This window comes from Anas acuta, chromosome 1 (assembly GCF_963932015.1).
Source record: "Anas acuta chromosome 1, bAnaAcu1.1, whole genome shotgun sequence".
NCBI lineage: Eukaryota > Metazoa > Chordata > Aves > Anseriformes > Anatidae > Anas > Anas acuta.
Genome location: NC_088979.1, coordinates 156,184,474 through 156,203,100, shown reverse-complemented (window position 1 = coordinate 156,203,100; position 18,627 = coordinate 156,184,474). Strand labels below are relative to the sequence as shown.

The window sequence follows — 18,627 nt, the reverse complement described above, 5'->3', positions numbered from 1 at the left end:
AGCCCCATTCTCCCTTTCTGCCCGCCATCTCTCCCCCCCACCCCCCCAATATTCAATAAAACTCACTGAAATTTATTTAATTTGTGAATAAATAAATAATCGTTGGCCTCACTTGAAAAATGCTTAGCCCATGTTAAGTAATTGAACAATTCTAGTGCCATGTCTGAATTTTTAGGCCCTTCAGCTTCTTGCAGTACATTCACAATTTTTATTCCTATTGTGTAGACTGGCAGTGCTCTACTGAAATGCTCTTCATTTTACAGTTTATTGCAAGTTCCACTGCATCACATATAAATTCGATTCACTCATGTCTAGCTGTTTGTGGATTCAAACTCATAAGAACCATACCATTACCAGTAAATCGCAGCGTTTTAACCACCTTTTTCTTTGTTTACAGATCCGAGTGGTGAATGCATTTCGTAGTTCCTTGTATGAGGGACTAGAGAAACCTGAGACACGAAGCTCAATTCACAATTTTATGACGCATCCTGAGTTTAGAATAGAAGACTCCGAGCCTCATATTCCCCTTATTGATGATACTGATGCTGAAGATGATGCTCCAACAAAACGCAACTCTACTCCCCCACCCTCTCCCAATAAAAATAACAATGCGGTTGACAGTGGAATTCACCTTACAACAGACATGAACAAGTCTGCTACCTCTTCATCCCCAGGGAGCCCGCTACATAGTTTGGAAACATCACTCTGATTGTAAGCTGAATGTTAATACACTAGCTGCATTGTAAAGAAATTGAAACTGGGTCTCTTCACACATTATGATGGACAAGATGATATTCTTGTCTTGGACTTCAACAGAAGACACACTTGTACGAATGTAGATTTATTTTTTTAAAAAAAAAAGCTTTCTGCCAGACTGGAGGGTGCTTTTCTGGGGGTGGGAGTAATAATGAACTCTGACAGATGAAGAGTAACTCAGCATAAGTGACCTGTGGATCATCTGTTGTACTTAAGAATGGTCCTGAACAGTGTGTTAGCAGAGCTTTAGTTTATCTTGATCCTTTTTTGAGGGGAAGGCTGGGAAGGGCAAGGAGGCCCTGGATTGTTGAATTGATACTTTAATTTCTGCTGTTGGCTGTTAATAATTTGGATTATTTATGTTTATAAATGATACAGATCTGTTTACAAGGTTTGTAGATACTTTTTTGTTCCTGTTCATAGATGGGAAGCTTCCTTATAAATGATGCAGAGAAGAGAAAAAAGAAAAAAAAAAAAAACGAAAAAAAAAAAAACTAGTCCTTCAAATACTGCTGTATTTTCAGGAAAAGGGTGTTTCTATTGAAACTGTACTAAATTTTGCCTGCAATTTACCTTGTTAAATATTGTAGATAAATTGCTAATACTAATAGCCAAATAGATAACACTAATGCTTTGTAAAAACATGAGCAGTGGTGTTCTAATGAAGTTATGGCCTCTGTCCTAATTAGTTTCTTAAATACATTTACTACTTAATGGTTTTGAAACAACTGTTTAATTTTTAAAAATTTTGAGAAACTTACTGAATAACTTTTGTTCAGAACTTAGTAGGATTGTTTAATGCAGGACATCAATATGTGATGGAACTTGCTTGAAATATTTCTGTTATCTCGGGCAAAATGGATTAAATCGAAATACATCAGAATCTTAGTCCTTTGTTTTTGTCTAAACATGTTAGTTTAGTGCTGTCTTGGTGAACTGTGAGTGGAACTGTGATTTTTTTCTAATCTATAGAATCCTTCATGCGGCATGAGGGCTGTTGGCATTTTGAAAGGTTGTTAGTGGGTAGCATACATGTTCTCCTTTTTGTTTTTGAAACTTGTTTGTAAACATGAATAAATCTGCCCTTTTGTTAAAATAAAATTGCAGCAATGGTTTATTACAGATTTTTTTTTCCTCAGCTCCTTCACAGGAAACATTGAAAAGTACTCTTTTGTATTACTGGTTAACTTTAAATTACAATTTCAAGATGGTAACAGCCCCACTAAAGCAGTACTTTGGGTAAATGGAATCATGGTGGCTGCCTCATAATGAATGTAAGCTTAAGGTACTCAAAAGTCTTCAATGAGTCCCAAAAGTACTTGGAAATGAACAGGTCTGGCTGGAATTCTAAGATGCACTCTGAGTACTGCATAAGGACTATATTCCTGACCATCTAAATGAAGAACTGACTGATAGCACCAGTGAAAGTATATTTCTCACGTTCATGTACCAAAACGGACCTATTAGTGATAGACTGAAAAAAGCCATGGTCTGCCTCATCTGGATTCTTGAAACAGTTAAGGATGGTGGAGCAGTACTTGAGCTGGTACTTCCCATGTCTTCTAGGTCCATTACTGTTCAGAAGAGCATGAATTTCATACTATTTTTCTTTTGACAGCTCTGTCTTAAACATAACACTTATAGGTGGTTTTTTTTTTCCAGAATAATTCAGAAATTTGGAAAATTTTTAAATGGGTCCCTTGAAAGGAATTAAGTTGGTAATTAGGGAAGAGATAACACTAGAGCAAACTGCAGAAATGAGCAGGTTAGGAAGATGAGCTTGAGCATCTTTCCCCTTGTGGTGGGATACCTTCATGTTTGGGTTTGTTCTTCAATGGCTAATATTGGACATAGAGCACTGTATCCCACTGTCAACCACTCTGAATTCAGTCTTTTCTATTGTACCTAGGTGAATACACTGAATTCTAGGCAGAAGGGGTAGGGGGGGGATTGCACTTGACACTTTGTATAATAACTTCTCCCACCTTTCTAGAGCACTTCCCTCACTTCAGATTTCTTCAGCATGCTTGGTGGAGTAATTCTTTTTTATGTAAGCTGTTTTTTTTTCTTCCCCTATTACAAAAGTCAGACAAGCATTGGCTTAAAATGCGGGAAGTTTATCCATAAAGTACACTACCATGTGAGACGATTCAATGCATCATAACTTCATTTGAAAACATACTTTATTTTTTATATCTTCTAGTTGTGTTCATGACTGCATTGTATCATTTTTTTGGAATAAACTCTACACTTAAGCCTTTTGGAGGGACAGGGGAGTTGAATGTAGGCTTTGTACATCAGTGGTCCCTCTTGATTCTGTTAATATCAGTGTGCTGTTCTTATAGGAAGTGTAAGTGAAAACTAAATAAGGAAAAGTTGTTGGGGGGGGAGTATGCTTTCTTTGTGATCTCAAGAAATCATAACATGTTGCCTAGATTATGAAATGGTTATCACTAAGCTAATGAGGCCGTCATTGCCTTTCTGGTTGTAAGGTTTACTTACTTGTCTTTCTTGTAACTGAAATAAATAAATGTGCTGTTCATCTCAGTCTGTATGGGGACTGAAATTCTTGAATGTCAGTACAATACTAATTTAAACCTGAAATGCGTGCTAATTCTATAAAAACAGCTCTTACAGCAATGACTTTAAGCTTGTTCCTTTTCAAGAAGTTACAGTATACATGGTATTATGATCAAGCAATACCAGCATTAACCTAAATACCAGCATTAATCTAAGTACAGTTCTAGGCTGACTTCTGTTTGAATTCTGTGCCTTGGGTAGGATATCTAATACACTTCTGTATAAGACAAAAAGTAGGACACCTAATCTTGGTTTTGGGGGAAGGGGAATGAAAATTTAACTGTTATAAAGAGGATTCATTTTTTCTGTATTGGTCTTAACAGGAAGAGGAAAGCGCTGCATCATGGAATATTCTGAAGAAAATAATGGATACAAATGCCATAATGCCAAACCAATGATTGGGGTCTGTAGCAAATGTGAGCATCCAAAAATGAACTGACACTCCCAGGGATTATTTTTCTTTTTTTGAACAATAGGATGCTTTCCAGTGTGTTTCAAAGTGAACAAGCACATGTAATATAAAAGGTTAACTAATGTATGTCTGACTGTATTGGGAAGTTGTTGCAGAGGCCTTATATGTTCAGCTTCTGCAGGGTCCAGATCACATTAAGCCCTGTAGAAATTAAAGTAGAATGTTTTAACGTCAGTTCTGCTTTTATGATGCAAAATGCTTGGTTCTAAAGAGCTGCTTTTTCCACCCCTTCCCCAAGCAGTGCATATCTTCTGATCCTACAGATTCCAAGCCCTCACTGAAATACCTTAACTTTGTTGGATGAGCCTGACCAGCATGGAGAGTCTAGCTCCGACTTAAAGTTATCTTCAGATGGATCTGGTCTGCTTATTCAGGGCCATGTCATGAAAATACCTGGGTCAGAGCCAAGAGCCTGAGCGCTGCTCCTGCTTACCTTCTCCCCTGGACTGTATACAGAACTAACCAGCTTCTTCAGGAGACTGCAGCATCTGTCCAGGAGTTGGCTTATACGGTGTCTAATCCAAAAGCCTCCTACAGGTACTACTTGCCCTTTTTGTTCAAAGTAAGACCTAAGATGAGGATTTGCTTATGGGATGGGTTTAAATACCTGAAAGAATGCAGCATGAAATAGGTAACTCACTAGGAGTGACAACACCATTCTAGTTGCAATGCATAAGAATACAGTAAGAGATACTTATGCTGCAAATTTGGCAAAGCAGGGACTATTCCTCAGTAGGGTAAGCAAATTAGATATGCCTCCTATGCTTTTAGTACCTTTGTAGCATTAATATATATTATCATATAATAACAAGAAGGGTGACATGGTTTGTTCAAAATACTAAGAACTGCAAGGAAGCAAGCAGACTTCTGTTGCCCTCTGTGGAGGAAACAGTGTACTATGTTCTGTGTCTCTGTACAATTTTATGGCCACTTCATAGCTTGTTAATCTTATGGATATATTTGTAGAAAGTGTGCATAAGGATGCCCAGTATTGTAGAAGATAGATGATAATTTGTTTTCAGCCATTCAAGATTTACTGAATTCCTCTAATCCCCTACTCCACTGTAAAACTCATCCAACAAGACTCCTTTTATATTAAAAAAAATATATAATTTTAAAACGTTAAACTGAAAAAGGTTCTTTGGCATGCCCCTGCTGGAAGATGGTAGGAATTCAAGCTTGGTAGGATACTAGCAAAGGGATTTCTGGAAAATGAACTTTTGATTTAAGTGTGTGCTTAAGAATACTGAAACATCACCTGACATATCAAATTCTGGTGTTCTGACAAGGGACAGTCCAACCAGAAAACAGCAGTTGTTCACTGAAATGCAAGTATGTATTCTGTAACCCTTTGATTCATCACAAAGCTAGCAGTATCTTAACAGTATTCTGATATTTTCATCTGCTTCCCTAAGATGCCTCTCTTCCAGGGTACGAAGCTGAAGTATGCTGAAAGGCTGCAAGTACAATCATAGTCTTACAGAAAAGCCTTCTATGGCTTCCTCCTCCTCATCAAAGGCACGATCTTAACTTTGCTTTGATAGTTGATAAGGCACAAAGTGAGTACTAGTGTTTCCTATTTAAAGCTTTGAGTGACCATGAGTGATACTTGGCATTAGCATGGTTTTGGAATACACACTGAGAGGATGTTTTTTCCATCCTTGTCTAAAAAGGAGGACATGGGAATGAGTAGGTATTTTTTTTCACTATACGAAAGTGAACAGAATGATCTAACTTCCTGGGCAAAAACCCTTTGCAGAATCTGTGAGATCATTATAGATGTACTGTATCTGAATATGCACGTTGTTCAAAAGCACTGAAGTTATTTGCTTAAAGGAGCTTGTGTCACTTTAAAAGGATGTAATGACTTCAAAAGAATCAAATTCCACTGAGTTTACTGCCTTTCTGTATGCAAGCCAAATTAAGTAAGTATTAAACAGTTAGCCTACCCAAGTATTCAAAATAATCGCATCCTTTTTTACTTGGATATAGCACATTATAAACAAACTGAAAACTATGATAAATCCTAAGCTTAGGAAAAGAGACATGCCTTTAACCTAGTCAGCAAACTTGAGTTCAAAATTAAAGTGAAGTTTCCTTCAGGCAGCATTCATTCCCTCTAGTTCAGTTATTCTAGTCTACTGTATTTCTAGACTTACTGGAAATGTAGACAAATTTTGTTGCAGAACAACTAAAAATAGAAAATGGGAGTGTTTTTTTATTTTTATTTTTTGGTTGTTAATAGTATTAAGGATTTTTACAGAAACAGAGCATATAGCTCAAATGCTTCTAAATTTTGTGTGAATAGCCTCCTAAAACTTCTGATTATAGTTAAAAAAAAAAAAAACAAAAAAAAAACACACACAAAAAAAAACAAAACCCTACAAATAAACACCAGAAGATGCATCAGTTATTTTTAACAATTTCAGTTTTACAAATACAGCTTTAAATTGACATTTCCCCTCTTCTCCAAATTGGTTTCTCTTTGTAGGTATAAAGCATCTTTAGTTTTAACCTAAGTTTGTCTCAACATCTCCTGAAGGTAAGCAGCTATGTGGCTGATGTCTGTGCTAACCAGATATTGCATATAGTTTTGTGCAACATACTTTAGGGGTAACTTGCAAAATTATCAAATGAAAACATGCAGATTCTTGTCATAAGACTTGTCAAAGGATACATGAATACATAGATTGCTTAAAATAAGGAGCTTGGAATTGCTATTTTAGGACTTAGTTTCTGAAAAACACTTTTTTAGATGAGATGGTATATCTTTACTCCCTGGCCATGTGCATGGGCCTCAGTATTCTTTCTGACGTCTTTTCTGACATATGACAGTCTAATTAATTAAGGACTAGAATAACAATCACTGCTATTAAACTAGCATTTTAAAATCATAGTTAAAAATAAAAAAAAAAAAATAAATACCCCAGAACATTTTCTGTAGTATCTTAATTTCCAAAACGATTAGTAATTCCTAGCTTTTTTTCCTTTTACCAAATCATCTGGACCGTTTTGATTCATCTAGTAGTAATGTGGACAAGACCTAAAACCTGGTATCTTATCCCTTTCTCCTGCTCCCCTTTCATGGCCCTCCTCTGGATTCACACTAACAGGTCCACATCTTTCTTTTGCTGGGGGCCCCAAACCTCGACAGAGAACTCCAGGTAGGGCCTCCTGAGGGCAGAATAGAGGAGAACAATCACCTCCCTCGGCCCACTGGCCACTCCTTTGTTGATTTAGCCCAGGATGCAGTTGACCTTCTGGGCTGCAAGCATGCGCTGCTGGCTCATGCCAGGTTTTTCATCCACCAGAATCCACAAGCCTCTCTCCACAGGGCGGCTCTCAACAAGTTCTCTCAGTCTGTACTTATGTCTGGGATTGCCCTGACCCAGGTACAGCATCTTGCACTTGGACTTGTTGAATCTCATGTAGTTCACATGGGCCCACTCCTCCAGCCTGTCCAAGTCCCTTTGGATGACGTTCCTTCCTTCTTCGGCATCAAATGCACCACTCAGTTTGGTGTCATCTGCAAACTGGCTGAGGGTGCACTCAGTCCCCATCGTGTATGTCATTGATGAAGGTATTGAAAAGCACTGGTCCCACAACAGACCCCTGAGGGACACCACTTGTCACTGGCCTCCACCTGGACACGGAGCCATTGGCCACCACTCTCTGGGTGCGACCATTGAGCCAATTCCCTATCTACTGGATGGTCCACCCTTCAAATCCATCTTTCCCATTTAGAGATTGGGATGTCATGTGGGACCATGGCAAAAACCTTACAGAAGTCCAAGTAGATGACATCAGTCTGTCTTCCCTTGTCAACTGATGCAATCACCAAGAAGTGTAATTCTACAAAGTTTCCCCATTAGCCTCATGGATGTTATTTGTAAACAGATGGAATTCAACAAAGAAAACAGTCACTGGAACCATCAGAGAACAGTCACTGGAACTATCCGAGCTGAGCCACAACAAGAAAGGAACTGCTGCTTGTACCCTAAACTGACATGACAAATGGGCTTCCTAGTGTTTTCCTGCTGTAATGCTTACTGTGGTAGCAAGAGCTCTGGACACCTCTGCTATCCTCTGCTATTGTAAATGTTCTGAAGGATGACTGACTGGGAGGGTCAAAAATTAATGTCTTAAAACGTGAAGACAAGAGGGGAATCTTGGAATCCTGATCCATTAAGTAACCAGTTAAACCATTCTGGTGGTTGGTCTTCTGGGCTTTGAAACTTTGAAATGAAATTTATGTTGTTGTTTTTCTAATGGGGAAAAAAGCTATCCCTCTACCTTTAAAAAAAAAATATATATATTAATTCCAGATTACAGTACTGGAAGACAATGCCATTTTAAAAGTATTTCTAAAATGATATCATTAAGTATAAGGAACTCCACCTTGCTTCTGCTTTTCATCTAAAATGCTACGACTTTCAGACTTTTAAGTTACTCCATGTGAAGCGATATGTTATGTTTGCCAGGCTGCTGGGTATCCTAGAGGATTTTTTACAGGCGAGGCAACCAGATTGTCTAGAATATAAGTGGCTTTGGTATTTTTTTGGAAAGATAGGAAGATAGGAGCATTATGTGCACAATAAATGGGATTGCATATGTGCATTAGGGAAAAAAAAAAAAAAGCCTTGTAGTTTTGTAGTTACTATTTCCTCTGCAGAAACACCTTTTAGTAAATAGAAGCATGCACTTTTTTCCTTTCTTCTAGCAGCTCTTTCTCATAATCTTTTTATTATTTCCAAATGAAATAAAAATAATTTTGATCTATGACTAGTGCAGGTATACACAAAGCTTGCTGCAAATAATATTACTGACATGTTTTTAGAGTTGTTCTCCAGCAAGCTGAATATAGTCTAACATCTGATCTTGAGGATTTCAGCAGTGATGTTTTTAAATGTCATAGATAGGATTTAAGTTACCGGTTTTGAGTGAAGATTCCTTGTAAGAAACTTCAAATACATTGTGTTTTTTTTCTTTCTAATGAATTTTAGCAAAGACCAGTGAAATTTAAAGAGGACTTGAAGATGTTTTCCCCTCGTGTTAAGAGAGAAATCTGTATGAGAAATAACACAGCTTAGTTGTTAGTTCAGTGCTGAACAACGTAGACTTTGTGTGGTGTTTAATCCCTGCTTCTTCCCCCCCCCCCCCACACACACACACACACACTTCCTTAGTTTGCAATGCAGCTCTGCAGACAGTTGTCTGGGAAAATATTCTGAGCTGTGAAAAGGGGTAGTTGTTAAATAATATTTTGTTTTAGATATTTAAATACTTATTCCTTTTTTTAATATATATATGCAGTCAGAAGACTATTCAGCAGAAAATAGCTCTTAAATAGGGAAAATTTTCTTTTTGTCAAAAAAGAAAATTTTTGTCAAAAAAGAAAATTGCCTTTTCTTCTTGTCAATTATTAAAGGAAAGATGCTTCATGAAATAATAAGAATGAAACTTCAAGAAGTTCTACTGTTCTAAGTAGGGGTTTGGATTAGATGACTTCCTGAGGTTTCTTCCACTCTGAATTGTCCTATGATCCAACTTTTAAATGGTCTTCAGTAGGTATCTGTTAAATTTCTCTTATGCCCTTTTTTTTTTTTTTTTTTTTCAAAATACTAACAAGACATGCTTTGGTATACTTTGAGGTATGAGTCTGTGATATGTAGGAAAGCCCACAGATTCAAAAGTGATATCCAGAAAGCTCTACTGTGCAGTTGTGTGGAAAGCAGCTGTTTCTCAAGGAAGAAGATAATTTGTCACTCAGTTATTTGGCTCTTTCAAATCTTCCAAGTGTATAAAGAATAAAAACTGTACCTACTTCTAAGGAAAACAAAGAGCTGCTTTATTTACTGATTTGTGTAGTTTCACTGCTGTCTACTCAGGATACTTGCAAGAAGTTGCTCCTTTTTCTCAAAGATGCTGTGCTACTTTTTTGATTTCAAATGTTGGTTTCTCAAAAAGAAGGTTCTTCTGCAGTTGCATAAAGTTAACAAAATCTATATTATTGTTTAACAACAAGAAAGGATTGAGAACACTGAAAAATACATTTTCAGTAATAGAAGTTTGTAATTTAAATGGAATTGAGAAGCTGACTCTCATCCTTTCCTTAGTTCATAGGGTGGTTCTCTTACAGGTTTTTATGAAACTAAGTGAAACAGAATGCAGTATCAGTTTCGTGACTGAATATAAATACTCCCTCTTTTGCCTCAAATTACAAAAATGCATTGTCACCATTGCAGAATTCAATGTTTTATCAACTTGGTGCATCTCTTTACATGCAAAATTTTAAATGAGTGCAGTCTGAAGATAATCTTATGCTAATGTAGGATGTGTAGGATGCCTGATGTTACAAAGCTGCTGTTCTGGTCTTAAAGAACGAACAGGAAAAAATGCTGTCAAATCTTCCAAGTATAAGGCATATAGTAAAACTAGCTGACTGACCAAATGTTGTGAGATGATTCAAATAGAAATTTGACATTCTAGCTATTGAAAAAATAGATGAGTTTCTGCAAAACAGTTGCTATGGCAATGTGTTATTTATAACAAAAGAAAAGGCTTCTGAAACCAAAAAAGATTTAAAATGAATGTGTTTAGCAGATGTGGGAGGACTGCCTATAACACCAAATCTGAATATACTGTGTTCTGGCTCTCCAATGGTGCAGAAATCACTTAAATTTTCTTCTGTAAGGCCAGTATATTGCTATGCATTTCATTTCAAAGGTATTAGTGTTTCAATAAAAGATGAACTAAATGCTATAACGAGAGGTTAAAAGTATTCTGAATTACTATTTTGAGCTTAGGAGCGGTTGCCAAGCATTCTGCAGGCATGTCAGTACCTGAATACATTTGCTACAGCTTTAAACTTCATTGATTCAACTCTATGAAATGACTAAAGACAGTGCAAGTCTGAATATCAACCGTATTGTTAGCTTGCTACTAATCGCTAAGATCAACATTTTCTCTGCTGGAATGAAGAAGTGCTGCAAACTTCTAACCATTGGATGAAGATCATGAGCTGATAAAATACTACCTGAGAATACTACTTCATACCAACTTGCTTTATTACTGTCCCCAAAGACAATCAGCACAGCCATTAGATCTCTCAGTGTGGGTTTTCCAAAGCCATGCTTGATCCTGGTTAACTGTTGTCAGAAGACCAAGCCACTGAAACAGTTGTGTATGCTTTCATAAACCAGCTTGAAACATTAGAGTCAGTTCTGTTCAACATTTTTATCAATGATCTGGATGCAGGAGTGGACTGTACCCTTAGCACGTTTGCTGACAGTACTAAACTGGGAGGGGCTGCTGACTCTCTGGAGACATAAAAGGCCTTGCATAGGGATCTAGATAGACTGGCACATTGGACAATCATCAGTGGCATAAATTTCAACAAATGTAAGTGCTGGGTGCTGCACCTGGGACAGAGTAATGTCAGACACTGTAATACAAAGCCTGATATTTGTACTATAACTTAAATGTCCTCAATGATCTGTTTTTTCATTGAGAAATGCATTCAACTATTGACTGCCCTAATAAAATTACACAGCTCAAGATGTTTGTTCTGAGTCAGAAGAGTAATGATGTGAAATAAGATGGTTTGGCCAAATAAAATGGTTTAGCCACTTACAAGAATGAAGGTGGAGGCATATATGTTATTTTTCATGTTAGTGCTTGTTGCTATTCTAACATCTCCAAGTTTTTAAACTAGCTTAGAAACTCATTGAGGAGGATGTCTGGGTGTTGAGGATTTCTTGCTGTTCCATTGGAAAGTGTGGACAAGTTGCAACCTGCTAAATACCTGTACAACCAGCCTTATTCATTGCCCAGCACCATTCTCTGGAAATTCTACTTGTTCTGAGCAAACTGCTCTCTACCTTTTCTGAGGGATGCTGATCAAGTTGCAATCGATCCTTTAACGCTGCGGTGATAATGATCATAATCCACGATGCTGGCTTGGGTTACCTTCTCTGCTCTGTTCCTCTCTTCCTGCAGTATCCTGTCAGTTGGGCTATTTCATCTTTCTGTGACAGCATGGTGAACCACACCAGAATGTCTTTTGGTTAAATTTCTGCTGCTGAAGCTTGTACTGCTGCTGCAAAAAATGCTTTTCATGTTATCAGCTGTATGGGGGCTGCTCCTTCTGTGGTTAATACCCCAGTAACATAAAGGTGGAGGAAATGGGAGAGGTGAGGGGAAAGAAAATTATGAGCAGTGAGAAGGCTGCAGAAACTTCCAAGGGAGGCAAAGCAGCGAGCTGATAGCATATGCTTCTATATAACAGGGTAGGCTTGCGAGGAACAAGAGGAATGAATATTCAGGTTGGAAAAGGCATAGCAAGTAACATAAGTTCCTCCAGCTCTGGCCACCACCAGGAGGGTTATGAACTGTGTCCCTCTTTCAGTTCATAATTTTGCTTAAGCATTTAGGTACCTTTATATCTTATTTTGGTTTACAGGAGAACCTATTTGGATCTATGCTGTGAATCTGAATGCTGAAATTTGACAACCAACGTGGATCACAGTATGATTTCACATAAGTGATGATTGGTTGGAGGGACTGTAACAGGACTGGAATACCAGACAATTTAAGTAAATACCACGTGTGTGCAATTCCTGCTACTTAATCTGCAAAAGCTGCTATGCTGAGATAACCTTTCTAACTTCAAAAGGGAAGGCCATTTGACTTCTGTTTTCTCTTTAGTGCTTGGTGGTTGTGATGATACTGATGTGCTACATATCTGGTCTGCTACTGACAGGCCCTATTTACCCGCCCCACAGCTGTGACCAGCCTCCACAACACCTGCAAACTAACTTCCATGGAAAAACACCTTACAGAAGCCTAACTGTATTATGGTGGGGAGTTGGGGTATGCTGTGTCTATATGCCTTGTGATTAGAAGTGTTCAAAGTGATTAATAAAAACACAAGTAATGGCTTTTTTTTTTTTTTTTAAATATGACAATGCTACAGGGAACCTGACCACTTCTCTCAAACATGTTTTAACAAAGGACATTTTTATCTGATTCCATTCTCTGTGTGATATTATGCAAATACTACCTTCTGTTCTTCTCCTCTGCAGAGTACAGGGATTGTTCAGTTATTCAAGTCTTTCTAAAACAAAAGCATTCATTATGCTGAGATCAGCAAAAAAAGTCTTACTTTATTAGTACCCCTGCAAGAAGTCTTAGAGCAATCTGACACATCAAACCAGGTATTTATACAGCCTTCCTGCAGGAGACGAAAGGGAGATTTTTTTTTTAAAAATGGGTAGAAGGGGATATTTATAGTTTGGACTTTCTACCCCCAGAATAACTCATGAGACTTACATGCCTCATCAGTGGAATAGGGCCTGTGGGTTAGACTTATAATTTCATAAGCAGCATTTATCAAGCTATCATTACACCACTCTCTCTTTGAATCACACTAGTGTCTAGATGTTTCATTTAAGGTGGAAGCTTTTATGCTTGATGCAGGAATGCAAATAGAACAGTGTTTAATCATAAGCTACTAGTATTCCCCTGCATCTTTCTGTATGCATCAGCCATGCAAGTAATATTCTAGAGAAAATCTAAATGGTTGTAGTAGGAAGCATCTGTGGTTCTGTCACTACTTGTGGTTTTTCCAACTGACGTGCTGGAAAGTTCTGCCTGCCAAAGCAGCCAGTGCTGCAACAGAAGGGGGGTTGGGGGAGGGAAGTAAAGATGCAGCATTTCCTTCTCCAGACTAAGAAGTCCCTTGCCTGTTCTGAGATAGCAACAAAGAGTGGCAGATCAGTTAGCATTCAGGGTTGTCTCTGAAGTGGCAAAAATACAATATGTAAGGTTTCTTCTTTCTCATGTGACCCAATCTTCTCTGAAACAGTTCCAAAACAAGCAGTTGCCACTGCTAGTCAGAAACACTTTGCTTTACTCCCATCCCTCTAATGAGAGGAGACTAACCCAAGGGAAGGGTGGAACCAAGTTCTCCTAATTCAGAAACCAATGCCACTGATAAAATATGGTATGTGAACCAAGCTGTGCAGCAGACCACCACCCCTCCAACTGAGTGTTCTCTTGTTTCCATTTCCATGTCTCTGGATACCACTTTCCTTGATCTCTGCCCTTATAAACAGACCTGTTGAACTTTAAGCTGTAGTAAAGGACTCAGAAAATCAATTGGCCCAGTGATCTCTCCTTATTATTTTTTATCTTCCCTTTCTCCACTTGTAGCTGCAGGTGTTTAGTCACCATTCGGTTCCTTAGTTTCCAACAAGAGGGGCATACTGGTTCTTCTCATTTGTTTCTGTAGTAACATTAATTATAATTTCTCATACTTTGTACCTGGCAGTTCTGGTCACTGGATTCAAGCACTCACATTCATTTTTCTGTTGTACTTTTACTGCTTACTCATATATGTTCATGTGTGTTTTTCCCTAGTCCTGCTTGGTAAGTGCACATAAGCAAGCTTATAAAAGGCAGGAGGTAAAGTAAGTACCATTTCCTGCCCTCCCCCCCCCCATCAACAGCAGAAAAAAAAAAATAACCATGGGCTATTAAAACAGATGAGTACATCATAGTAAGTTATGTATTTAATAATTCAATCAGACTTCCTTTATAACATGAGCCTTCCTCATAGCCACAACTGGTTAAACCAAATGAAGCAAGAAGGGGTACCACATGCTCTTCTAGATTCATACAGTTCTCGTAAACAGACAGGACCAGTTAGTCTGACCAGAAGCCTGGGCTGTTTGGGTGGCTGAAAGGAAGACAGGTCCAAATATGTGATGCGCAGCAGCTACTGAAGCAATAACTAAAGATCCTAAGGTGATGGGTCAGATTCCTAGCGAAATAGTCATCACTTTCACAGGGGCAGGAACAGAGAAGACATCTGGCAAGCAGAAAAGGTGTTATGGTTCCCACACAAAGTACACCATATCTTTTGACCAAGCTGAAATGCACAACACAGGCACTATGTACCTACCTAAACCAGCCAGTGTGCACACCTGCAGTACTGTTAGAAAGCTGGCAAAGGCCATTTTGTGCGTCTATCAGACAGAGATGGCATGGACCAAACACTACCCATACTGCTGCTGTAACCTAGCTAACACCTCAACTGATATGTCTCCCTCAGCTTGTCTTTGTAGGAGAGGTGCTCCAGCCCCTTGATCATCTTTGTTGTGGCCCTCCTCTGGACTTGTTCTGATACTCCATGTCCTACCATCCCAGATGCAGGTCTTAGCAACCTCACAAAGTTCAGTGAAGTCAAGTGCAATCTGCCCATCTTTCCCAGTCTGTTGAAGTTTCTGCAGTCTTTCAACATACTAACTGCTCAACTCAATTTGATATTGTCTACAAACGTGCTGTCAGATGGACTTACTGTTGGTGATCAACATACTTTCAGCCTCATGGTCCAACCAGTTTTCCACGTGCCTTATTATCTACTTAATCAAACCATGCCTTACTGAGTGTAAGGATACTACAGGAGATCATGTCAAAAGAACATGATCTTGCTGAAGCCAAGGTATGCCACATCGGCTGTTCTCCCTTCATCTGCATAGCCACTCATTTAACCACAGAAGGCTATCAGGTTAGTCAGGTGTTATCTGCCCTTGCTAAATCCATGATGGCTGTTCTCACTTTCTTGTCCTTCAGACGCTTGGGAACAGCCTTGAGGATGACTAGCTCCACAACCTCACCAGCTCCAGTCTCACTCACCAGCCCGTAATTCCCCAGACCTTCTTTTTGCTCTTGTGAAGTTGGGTGGGACATTTGCTTTTCTCCGATCAAAAGCAACATCCCTTGACCACCACAGCCTTTCAAAGGTGAGAGTGAGCAGCCTGGCAACAGTATCAGTCAGCTCCCTTAGCCCCCTCTGATGCATCTTGTCTGGTCCCATGGACTTAATTTTTGATTAGTTTAAGTGCCCTCAAACTGTACCATCCTCTTCTGTGCATAATGTTTTGCCCCAGAAACTACTAGTAGGCTAAGGATTTGGGAAACTGGAGGAAAAACATGACTGAAAACTGCCATAAAAAGCATCAAGTCCCTCAAACCTTTTCATGTCCTTTGTCAGTAAGTGAGTCCCTTGTCCCAGTGAGCTGTGGACACATTTCCTTATTTTTCCTTTTGCTGCCACATATTTAAAGAAGACCTTCCTGTTGCTTTTCACACCCATCCTTTGTTCTAAGCTAAGCTTTGACTTTCTTCACTCCATCTTTGTCTATGCATGTAGCTATGTTAAAACTGCCTTCCTTCTTCCTCTACAGACAGTCATGTGTTTCCTTGTCTCCCTGTTGTGCCACCCACTTCTACTGGTACTCACTGTTTCTTATACACTCAGGCTGTATGCAGGATGGATAGCACAGTCAAAGGTGAGGCCATCAGTAAAACTCACCTGAGTAACAATCCAGGCATATAGCACCACCTGGCAGATATGACACAAGAAGGAGAACTTTGAAGCTACTGATATTACTTGCAAATTTACACAGCAGAACAAGAGGAGTGAAGCCAGGTCTGTCACACTCTGGCTGCCTGTGTCAGACCCAGAAGCGCCAGGTTCCAATGCAGGTTCTGACAAAAGAATAGAAGCAGAACCGTCATCTATAGACATTCCAGTGCAACAGGCCTGTGTCCCGCAAACCACATGGAAGGTAAGTTGGAGGAAAAAAGATGCAAAGCAATCATAGTATAGCACTTCACCTGCTTCTTCTACTACTTCATGATGTCTGACTCATCACAAAATCAGCAAGATTATAATTCTTCAAGTCAAAGCTGGTTTTAGAAGCAGCAGAGCACTGCCAGTATTACACTATCAAAAATGATCCTGCTGGGATTTGCACATGAACTAATGGTGACGTGTGTAGAATTAGCTCAACTATCTCTACTCTTGTGATATAATTATCTACAACCTAAATAATCTACCCATGGGAAACAAGGAATTGATTTTTTTTGAAATGCTAGTACTTGCCAGCACAGACACCTGCAATTGCCTTTGTAAGCATGCTACAGAGAGTCACCTTCACAGACGAGCACCCTAATATGAATGCAGGAGTCACTTCTGTAAAATTCAGTAAGTAAAAAGGGAGAAAGTGTGCTTTATTAACTGCAAGCTATTAAATGCAACTGTGAAAATAACCATATAAATAAAAAAGTAATTTCATCTCAGAAAAGAAAGCAGAGCCTGTCCTCAACCTCAGATAGAATAAGAACATCAGATGAAGAAAAAATTTGTGGAGATGGTGGAACCTGGTATTTCAGAGGTGTTCTTACCCAGTCAAAATGCAGGGAGGGCAGGGAGAACCTTTATGAAAAGATCATATTTTGGCACAACATGACAGGAAGTAAATGAAATAAAAAGGGCTAATTCAAGGTTATTGGGCAAATTCCACACTGTCTATTGCACATATTGAATAGAAGGCAGTTTCATCAGATGAAGAAATTTTCACAAACCTTGACATACCTTGATGATACTGGACTGTGCATTAAGCTTCAGCCTCAGCTAAGAGACACTTAAACCAAATTTAGAACTTACCAACGTAAGCAAGAAGTATTTAAAACAAATTGTGAGTTCTGACTCAGTACTAAAACATACTGTGAATCCAAGTACTGTATACATACCTCATGTCTCTTGCTATAAACTGACTATAATATAGGGTTCAATTATTTTGACCTTGTATATTTCAGGCAAATATCCAAGCCAATGCAAGAAACGCAGAAACAGCCGTTCCCTTGTTCTTCCATATAACTCTGATAACACAAAACAAAAAATAAGTGGCTAGTGGAAAACAAAAGCTACAGACATTCTCAAATATAGTCCTACTGATGCAAAATTTAACCACCTAACATGCCAGAAGTGATTATTTCTGTCTTAAACTTAACAAAATGTAAAGAATAAGCAACAAGAAATAACATCTGAAGAAGATATGACACAAAACAGAGGTCAAATTGGAAATAACATCAGGGTTATTGAACAGAAAATGCCATTAGCTAAGTAAGATCATGTTATGCTCTGATACAGGTAATTTTAACCAGTAGCCTTAATTAAAAATGGCTCTTAAAATTTTATTTCTATTCCCTAGGGGCACAATTTCTTGGAGCACTGAAATAAGAATCTGGAGTCAGACATTAATTCTGTCTCTGATTCTATGACAATTTCCCATAAAATTAGCTTCCTTGGAATGTGCCTTTCTAACAGCAGTTTTTAAAGTGTTCACCACTGTGTGCAACTCTGGAAAAATTCAAAAGCAAGTAGATTTCTACTTATAGAATAAATGACTAGTAGAACTAGAAAAATATTTGGCAATCTCTGAATAAAAAGCACCAAATTAATATGAAGTATCTGATTACCTTAGCTATAATATACACATCTACTATTTTTTCATACAGTCCCACATAAGTTCCCCAAAGCCTAAAGTACCACCTATGTACCAGCACCAGATTACCACCCTTTTGTTTTGTTCCTTCAAGTTTAGGAAAAAAAAAACACCACCACATGCTTGTCTTTGGTCTTCACTGACATATCATCAGCTAGCCACCCTCACTGGCTCTCTGGATTTTTACACAGCCTTCAGATCTGAACATCTTGCATTCAATTCCTTATGTTTGTCTCATAACTTAGTTGTTCATCTATGTACAAGGGGAAAATTGTATGTTTAAAAAAATGTTTCTAACAACTTTCTGGGTTCATGAAATACTCTGATCATTTGCAATTGTAGGTGTCAAGAACAGGTGCTTTTCTACATTTTCTGGTTAAATCCAATGCATACAGAATTCTTTCCTTTTGAAATAATTAGTCAAGCATGGTGCATTAAGGTTTTATCACTCCTTATATTCTTTAT

The 18,627-nt window shown here is 38.4% G+C and overlaps 1 protein-coding gene across 5 annotated transcripts in view; it reads left to right on the top strand.

Moving 5' to 3' along the window:
• ATP2B1 (ATPase plasma membrane Ca2+ transporting 1) overlaps nt 1-1,857 on the top strand; it is a 62,539-nt gene extending 60,682 nt beyond the window's left edge. For 4 of the 5 annotated variants that reach the window (XM_068667916.1, XM_068667897.1, XM_068667924.1 and 1 more), the window contains one exon: nt 398-1,857. In XM_068667916.1, the coding sequence (XP_068524017.1) occupies nt 398-709 (312 nt within the window). In that variant the 3' untranslated portion in view covers nt 710-1,857. The remainder of the gene's footprint in view (nt 1-397) is intronic. The other variant, XM_068667933.1, reaches the window with a different exon arrangement.
• The last annotated feature ends 16,770 nt before the right edge of the window (nt 1,858-18,627 follow it).